Raw genomic sequence first — 9,113 nt, forward strand, 5'->3', positions numbered from 1 at the left:
AGAATCATTGTTCTCATCTAGAATAGCTTTCCCTGTTTGGCTTTGATGTTGTTGAGATTCTTCTATTGATTCAATCCACAGATCTTTGTCATTAGCGGCAGAAGACATGATAACCAGTTGGGTGAGTAACGTCAAAAACAAGCGTAATTTCATTGTACAGCAACATAGTGAGGGTCTTGCAAGCAGACAGAAGCCACATTTAAGTAAGGCACCCTGTTTGAGATTTGCCAATTGAGAGCTTAGGAGTTGGATCAGCTGATAGGGGCTTGCCTGAACTACTACTTCTTCTTGTAGAATTTGCGGCAGACTAAACGTAACACCGGCGTATTGCTGCCCTCCTCAGGTCATCTGGATACTCCACTTAACGCTTAGATCCTTGTGTAAAGTCCAATCATATGCAGAACCTGCCTGAACTAATGCAGAATGCTTGATAAAATAAGTAAATAAATAAATAAAAAACATATCTAATGTTCCCAGCTTTAATTCAACAATTTTATTCAAAGTTTTTCCATCTGCCACTGTCAGAAACTTGGGCAATACACTTGATCCTTTGCTGAACCTGGATATTTACATTAGTAATGATCTTTTTGCTGGAATACCAGCACACTGCATTTCTCGCTTACCATACATTTTAAATTCTGCTGCTAGAATATTACCCCATAATAAAAGATCTGCTCATATAAGCAGATATTTTTAATTTTATTAAATTTAACCCCCATCTTCAATAGTATTTTACTATCATGGCTCCTAAGCTGTGGAACTCTGTGGACAATAACCTCACTCTCTGAACTTAAATCACAACTTAAATCCTATTTGTTTACCCAACACAACCAGTCTTTAGACACTTTTCAACTCCTGTACTGTCAGTTGTAATGGTTTATCCAGTTGTTGTTGTTGTTTTTTTCTCGTTATGTGTATCTGTCTTTACTACTCTTTGTGTTTGTTTGTTTATAATGTCAATCTTGTTTACTCAATACTATGCTATGTGTCTCGGCATTTATAGTTAATTTTAACATGATATGCAACTGCTATTTTGTTTCTGAACTGGGCAAATGTCTTTTGTCCACTTAATAGTGTGTTTGAATTTACTGACTGTGACTGTGTGAAATGAAAGTGAATTGTGTTACTGCTTTTGTAAAGCGTCCTTGAGTTAAACAAAATAAATATTATTATTATTATTATTATAAAACCAATTGCCAGTGCAGCATCTTTAAATAAGACGTTAGTCATTCTTGCTATAAAGCAAGTCACTGTATATTCTATTTAACGTATATTATAAATTCCATGTATTTTCTGGCATTTGCCCTCATCCCCCAGTTTAGAGACTCAAACTCTCTTTGATAAACACACCAGTAATATAATACCCTGGAAGCAAAGAAAACACTGATTCCAGATGTGTCATTTTTTAATCTAAATTAGAAAAGAAAATCATAAAGGGATGGAAAGGTGACGCTCTGATTTCCAGGGATTCCCACTTGGCACCTCCTACTCTTTTAAAGCAACACCCCATACAAGTTAACAGGGTAAGTGGCTCAGAAGAGAGCATGATGTCGTTTACTCTGATTATTTTTCTGTACTTGCTCCTTGACTGTTCATTTGCAGCTTCAATCATCAGATCAGGCACATGTCAGCTCCAGAGACACTTCAGGCTGAATGGGGTGTACCAGGATGGAGATGTTATACTTGGAGGCCTGTTTGAAGTTCACTTTTTCACAGTGTTCCCAGAGCAGAGCTTCAGAACAGAACCAGAAGAACCATACTGTGAAATGTGAGTCAGACTGACTGCATGACTAAACAGAGAAAGATTAAATAATTTATGATTAATATCTAATAAATATGGATGTTATCATTTATTTCCTCTCTTTTACCTCAGTTCATTTGCTCGAATGATGTGATGACAGCAGCAATGCTATCTTGACACAATGTCTCTATTAAAACCACTGTATATATATATATACTGTATACACTGTATATCGCTCATGTGAACTCAATATTTTTGAAATGTTTATTAAATTAATTAAATGTTGTATTACTTAATAATGTATTAATTAATCTCTTTTTAATATCACAAATGTATATATCTATTTGCTTACTTACTTTCTTACTTTCTTATATATTTCCTTAGATTTAATATGGAAAGCTTCCAGCATGCACAGACCATGGCTTTTGCAATAAATGAGATCAATAAGAATCCCAGTCTGCTGCCCAATATCACTCTTGGCTACCACCTTTATGACAATTGTGTGATGCTAGGAATGGCGTTCCGAGCTGCCATATCCCTTGTTAGTGGGACAGAAAAGTCATCCTCTGACCTTAATTGTACTGGCCCTCCTCCAGTGATTGGGATTGTGGGGGATCCAAGTTCAACTCCATCCATTGCAATTTCCAGTGTTCTGGGGCTGTTTCGAGTACCTATAGTAAGATGGGATACAAAAAGTAAAAATTCACTATATGCATGTTACACACATATGTATATATATATATGTGTGTGTATATAATTTGTATTTACTTATTTATTTTTTTACTGTCATGTAATTTCTCTGTCTCATGCCATGTCCCTCTGCCCCAATTAGGTCAGTCACTATGCCACCTGCTCCTGTTTAAGTGACAGGAAAAAGTACCCCTCTTTCTTCAGAACAATCCCCAGTGATACCTTCCAGGTGCGGGCTATGGTTCAGATCTTGAGGCATTTCGGATGGACCTGGGTTGGTCTCCTCTACAGTGATGATGACTATGGTATCTATGCTGCTCAGTCCTTTCATCAGGAAATGCAGCTATCTGGACATTGTGTTGCTTTTTCTGAAAGTCTGCCCTATGATAACAACCCCAGAAGCATTCAGCATATAACAGGAGTGATTCAGGCCTCGACAGCTAGAGTGGTTGTTGTTTTTTCCCCTTCATCCCTAGTAATACCTTTGATGGAAGAAGTGGTGTTGCAGAACATAACAGACAGGCAGTGGATTGCGAGTGAATCTTGGGCCACTTCACCTGTGTTTCACACTTCACACTTCCTGCCTTTCCTTGGGGGCACACTGGGCATTGCTATCAGACGTGGGGAGATTAAGGGGCTTCATGACTTTCTGTTACATCTGCGGCCCACCAGTCATCCAAGAGATAATATGTTGAGGATCTTCTGGGAGAACATGTTTGGCTGCAGTTTTGAGACTGGGAATAAAGAGACAGATGGAGAGCAAGTGAAAACAGTGTGCACAGGACAGGAAGATCTGAGCACAACAAACACACCATACACTGATGTTTCAGAGTTGAGAGCAGCTTATAATGTCTATAAGGCAGTTTATTCACTTGCACATGCACTTCATGACCTGATGCAGTGTGAGGAGGGGAGAGGACCATTCAGTGGGAACAAATGTGCTGACATAACCAGTCTAAAACCGTGGCAGGTAAGACCCACAAGTATAGTGCAGATTCTCTCCAGGCATTTAAAAAGTTGAAGGTGTAAAAATAAAATACGTCCTCTATATTAATTTAAGATAAACACATAACACCTGTTCTTTCTACAAACTGTACAGCTGGTTCACTACCTACAGAAAGTAAACTTCACCACAGACTTTGGGGATCATGTGTCATTTGATAAGAATGGAGATGCTCTGGCCATCTATGATGTTATGAACTGGCAGCCGAACTCTGATGGAGCTATAAGGATCTACACAGTCGGTGTAGTAAATGAAGAGTTGGAAACAGGGATGGTGCTCACACTGGATGAGGATGCAATATACTGGAACTTTGAAACAAAAAAAGTAACTGCCAATTAATGTATCTCTCTCTCTGTCTCCCTCAGTCTTTATTTTTGTGTAAAGTCTAAATGAGAGTCCAAAATGAGAGTAAATTAATGTAAAAAAATTAAAGCTAGTAATTATGTTAAATAGATGACAAACACATGAATGATAACAGAAGATGTCTCTTTTAGCCTCCACGGTCCGTGTGCAGTGAGCGCTGCCCCGCAGGTACCAGACGAGCCACAAGAAAGGGCCTTCCTCTCTGCTGTTTTGATTGCCTGCCATGCGGAGATGGAGAGATTTCTAATGCAACAGGTGAGCAGATTATTACTGAACTGGAAAAAATATATATATTAAAGTAATTTCCTTTCTTTTCTGATTCCCAGATGCTATTGAGTGCGCGGTGTGTCCAGTTGAGTTCTGGTCCAGTACCAATAAAGATCAGTGTGTCCCTAAAGAAGTGGAGTTTCTATCCTATGAGGATCCTCTGGGCATCTCTTTGACCACAGCTTCCCTGCTTGGCACCTGCTCCTGTGCTCTTGTGATGGTCATCTTCGTGCATCACCGTAACACTCCCATAGTACGTGCCAACAATTCAGAGCTCAGCTTCCTGCTGCTTTTGTCACTTAAACTGTGTTTCCTGTGTGTGCTGCTGTTCATCGGCCAGCCACAGTTATGGACATGTCAGTTAAGACATGCTGTCTTTGGCATTAGCTTTGTCCTGTGTATCTCCAGCATCCTAGTCAAGACTATGGTGGTAATAGCCGTGTTCAAGTCATCTCGACCAGAGGGGAAGGGTGCAATAAGATGGTTTGGAGCTGCTCAGCAAAGATGTACCATTCTGGTCCTAACTGCCATACAGGTTGTGATATGTGCAATCTGGCTATCAACTGCTTCTCCAACACCCCATAAAAATAACCTGTATATTCGGTCTATAATAGTCTATGAATGTGCTATAGGCTCAGTGGCCGGTTTTTCTGTGCTGCTGGGATACATTGGACTTTTGGCAACAGTAAGTTTCCTGTTAGCTTTTCTGGCAAGAAATCTTCCAGATAATTTTAATGAAGCCAAGTTCATCACTTTTAGCATGTTGATCTTCTGTGCTGTGTGGATTGCATTTGTTCCAGCATATGTGAGCTCACCAGGGAAATATGCAGTGGCTGTGGAGATTTTTGCCATTTTAGCTTCAAGTTTTGGATTACTGGTGGCCATATTTGCCCCAAAGTGCTACATCATTCTTTTACATCCAGAGAGAAACACTAAAAAAGCCATAATGGGAAGACAAACACAAAATAAATAGGTTTGCATTACTGTGAGGTAAAATTGTGAACACTTATTTAAAACTATTTTATTGTTTTGGGTATATTATTTTATTAACTCAACATATTCTATTGCCATCCATAAAACTAAATATACTAAAATGTATTTGAAATACGTTTACTTCATGCTAAGTATACAATAAGTGCATTTACATATTTATGTACTTAATAAATGTACCCTGCAATTATACTTTTAGTCTGCTAAATTGGAACAGCTATTATTATTATTATTATTGCTTAAATTCACTTTAATTATGCAACTAACGATGTACTTAAATGTTTATGATTGTGCTAACGCAGAACTATTGCAAGTATACTTCAGGTACACATTAAATATCTGGCATTTAAAGACTGATATTATTCAAAGATCATATAATCCTCATCAGTAGTGACATTCAAACACATTTTAGGCTTAATATTAAGTACTACTTCAAATAAAGTGATACTTTTTTATATCAGTAAGTCTTGAGCAATATGTCAGTAAATATATTTGAACTACACTTAGTATAAAATAAATGTATTTTAAATATATTACGTTTTACTAGGGTTGTTATATCACCCATACCTAAAGCTGCTCAATGTTAAAAGCATTAAGTAAGCAAATTAAGCCAACAGTATGACTTTCTGTAAAGGTGCTTTCTTGTGTGTATTGTGAAACGCAATATACAAATAAATTTGACTTGACTATATTTTGATATCTATAAACAAATAAGCAATATATATTTACATTCTTTACATATTTATCCTTGTAAAATTTTAACACAAATGTTTGTAGTTTGAGGTGAGTCCACTATTTATTAGGACTTTTACCCACAATGTACATATTCCAGAATGATTAAATGCAATTTACACTTGATTTAATAAATTAATGAGGAGAAAAGATTGTTAAAACAAATTGATTTTGAGTATAGAAATAAATCAAACTTTCTCACGTGGTTAATTCACAGTTTATCATTCCCATGAGAAATGCTTTGAACTATTCACGACGTCATGTAGCAATTGCATGAATTTTGTTGTTCAAAATGGGGTATCATCATAATCAGCTCCCCAATTGAAGATACATAATATGATATACCTCTCCATTATAACAACACTATATCAAGAACATTCACAAGAGAAGCAATGCCCTCAATGTACAGAAAAAAGTATATACACACATATATATATATATATTTATATATATTTATTTATTTATTTATTTTGGTCCAGTTAGAGCAGGTTAAACTAGAATTAGAACTTAGAGTGATAAAAAGTATTGAAGCTATCACCTGTTGTGTCACAGAAATCACCATTTCAATAGAGCAGTGGTTCCCACCCTTGGACCTGGGTTAAATTATTCAATAGATATTTAACCACCACACTACATTAATCAAAACAAACTGAACTTGCAATATTGTGATCAGTATAGAGATTGTCTCGGTTACGTATGTAAACCCTGTTCCCTGAAGGAGAGAACGGAGACGTCACGTCAAAACATACAGACAAATTTGGATTTTGCCTGAGAGCCCTATCATCTTAAAGTGTAAACTAAACGAGCCAGTGCATAGTGGCGTGCAAGATTTGTGCATTACATACGTAATTGAGTTTCCCTTTCAGTCGGTCATGTTCGCCGTCACGTCGGAACATACCGACAAATTGGGATTCCTAACAAAGCGCCACTATTGCTGCCCCTTCCAGCATCCATAGTAAGCCACCTGATCCCCCCCACAGCTACTGGGGTGGTAAATAGGACAGGGCTTACGTGGAGAGAGTAGATTACTCTTGATCCTCTTAACCCACACAGTAAGACTATTGGATAACACTGGGAAAGCGTGTCTTTTCCAGGGATGCTGCGGAATCCACATCCTGCCCGTAGGAAGGTATCATGTAGAAATTACACATATGGACTTGGCGTAAAGGCAGTACAACAAATGGAATGTCTCTGAGGTGGCTCCAGCCCAAGAAGAAGCAATACTCCTCCTTAAGTGTGCTCTCAACCCAAGGGGGCATGGCACACCTTGGGTTTGATATACCAAGACGATGGCATTCACTATCCAGTGGGCCAACCTCTGCTTCCATAACAGACAAAGACAAAGAGCTGCTCTGAAGTCCTAAAGCTCTGCATTCGGCTAGTGATAGTTTCGACAGAGCAAGGCTAGGACTGGGTCTGCCTCCTCCAAGGGGTGTGATTCCAAGAGGGTACAGGGTTAGAGCGAGGAGGATTTAGTCTCATCGTGCCCCTCAGGAACCTGATGATCAGGTTATGCTTCCCCAAAGACTCAACATCTACAGGATTGTAATGTATGGCTATTGTACACTTTTAGGATGGAGGGAGACAACTTTCGCTCCAACCTCTCGTGGAGGAAGGAAAGCACAGCTCTGATCAGGCATCTCTGGGGGTCCTCACGGTGAGAAGATCACCATTCAGTGAACAGGTTCCACTTCAATGTATAGGCACGCCTCGTAGAGGGTGCTCTTGCCAAAGTGATGGTGTCAACCACCACCTGGGGTAGATCACCTAGGACCTTTGTGTCCTGTCTAGGAATGACACATGGAGGTTCCACAGGTCTGGACATGGGTGCCAGAGGGTGCCCCGTGTCTGAGAAAGTAGATCTTTCGTCAGAGGAATGCACCAGGGAGGTGCTGTCACAGGGAGCATTAGTTCTGGGAACCAGGTCCAGTTGGACCAGCAAGGCACAACTAGCAGGACCTGCTCCTCTTCGTCCCTTTGCACAGTGTCTGTGTAAGTACACTGTTAAAAATTGCAGTAAAAAAATGCCAAATTGTGACAGTAACATGCTGTTTTCCATTAAAACGGTGCATTCTGGGTAATATGGTCATTTTCGAGAAAGAAGCCTGCTGCTATATATCGTGAATTAACAGCGTTCAAAGTCGACACTCAGAGGCTGTTTTTTAAGTCACACCCTACCCCCTCATTCACTATTCCCTACGTGAATTTACTAATATAGTCCACCTGACAGAGAGAATGAAAACTAATCAGTGAGTTCAGACACTGATGAACAGCTGCTGTTAACAAGCAGAATCACTGAAGAAAAGAGAAACGACAAACACAAGAACTACAACTGACTTCAGCCACAGCCTTAGATCAAATCAACTGGAGATTTAAATAACTTAAAAAACAGCTTTACCAGCTTCACGTTTTACTAAGCAGGGCTGCATTTCCCAAAAGCTTCGTAAGCCTAAGTTGATCGTAGCTCCATTGGTTTCAATGGGTCTACGATGTACTTAAGCTTACGATGCTTTTGGGAAACGCAGCCCAGACTGACTTTTTTTTTCTGTCAGATGTCTACAGAAGATTTTACTGAGAATGAACAGAGGTTTAGATGATGAAGTTTTGTTTCGTTTGACATTACCATTGTGGAGATAAGTGTTTGCTTTAGTTGGGCTCCTGACCCTTGACTTTATAACATTAGTGTTTATTTGATTACTATAACTGCGTCTTTAAGATGCATTACTTATGGCAAAAATGTTATTGTTGGTCAGTTCTAATAATCATAGTCATCATCTACTAGACTGTCTTGCTGGACTCATTCAGAGTCTAATTAAGTGACTTTCATTATGTTTTTGATTTTTTTTATAGTGATTAACAACATGAGATTAATCAGTAGTGGTGGAAATTTTCGTTCTTTCCAGAGACTCGTTCATTTTTCGTTCGTTCACCAAAATGATTCGTTCAGATTCGTTCACTAACTCGTTCAGTGACCATTTTTCCATATTACACAAATACGTCAGCATGTGCCGTTCAACTAACGTATTTACTTGTTACAAAATAAAAACCGATTTGGCTTCATTAAAAAGTGTGCCCTTCTCATTAAATGAATAAAATAAGTCTAAATAAGTGATCAAAGTCATTACTCTTTTTATCTTTTAAATTACACTCTTTTCGGATGACCAAAGCACAAGTGTTTTTTTATTTGTTTGCATACTAGGCTAGTTAACATTTAATTGTTTAGGCAGAGATTTACACGTTCAAATCTGAGATTATGTTAAACGAGGAGTTATTCTGTATGTAAAATATGAATATAAACAAGCGTGCACAGTACGGATACCTGTGCTT

General features: G+C 38.5%; 1 protein-coding gene across 1 annotated transcript; it reads left to right on the forward strand.

The window, feature by feature from the left end:
- Nucleotides 1-1,571: 1,571 nt before the first annotated feature.
- Nucleotides 1,572-5,037, forward strand: LOC306843155 (extracellular calcium-sensing receptor-like; the record flags this gene model as incomplete). The annotated part of the gene is made up of 6 exons (XM_079374450.1): nucleotides 1,572-1,768; nucleotides 2,126-2,417; nucleotides 2,574-3,401; nucleotides 3,531-3,758; nucleotides 3,929-4,052; nucleotides 4,124-5,037. The coding sequence occupies exons 2-6, from the start codon at nucleotides 2,133-2,135 to the stop codon at nucleotides 5,035-5,037; spliced, it is 2,379 nt and encodes a 792-aa protein (XP_079230576.1). The 5' UTR covers nucleotides 1,572-1,768; nucleotides 2,126-2,132.
- Nucleotides 5,038-9,113: the final 4,076 nt, after the last annotated feature.

Source organism: Barbus barbus (assembly GCF_936440315.1).
Source record: "Barbus barbus genome assembly, chromosome: 23".
In the NCBI taxonomy this organism is placed as follows: Eukaryota; Metazoa; Chordata; class Actinopteri; order Cypriniformes; family Cyprinidae; genus Barbus; species Barbus barbus.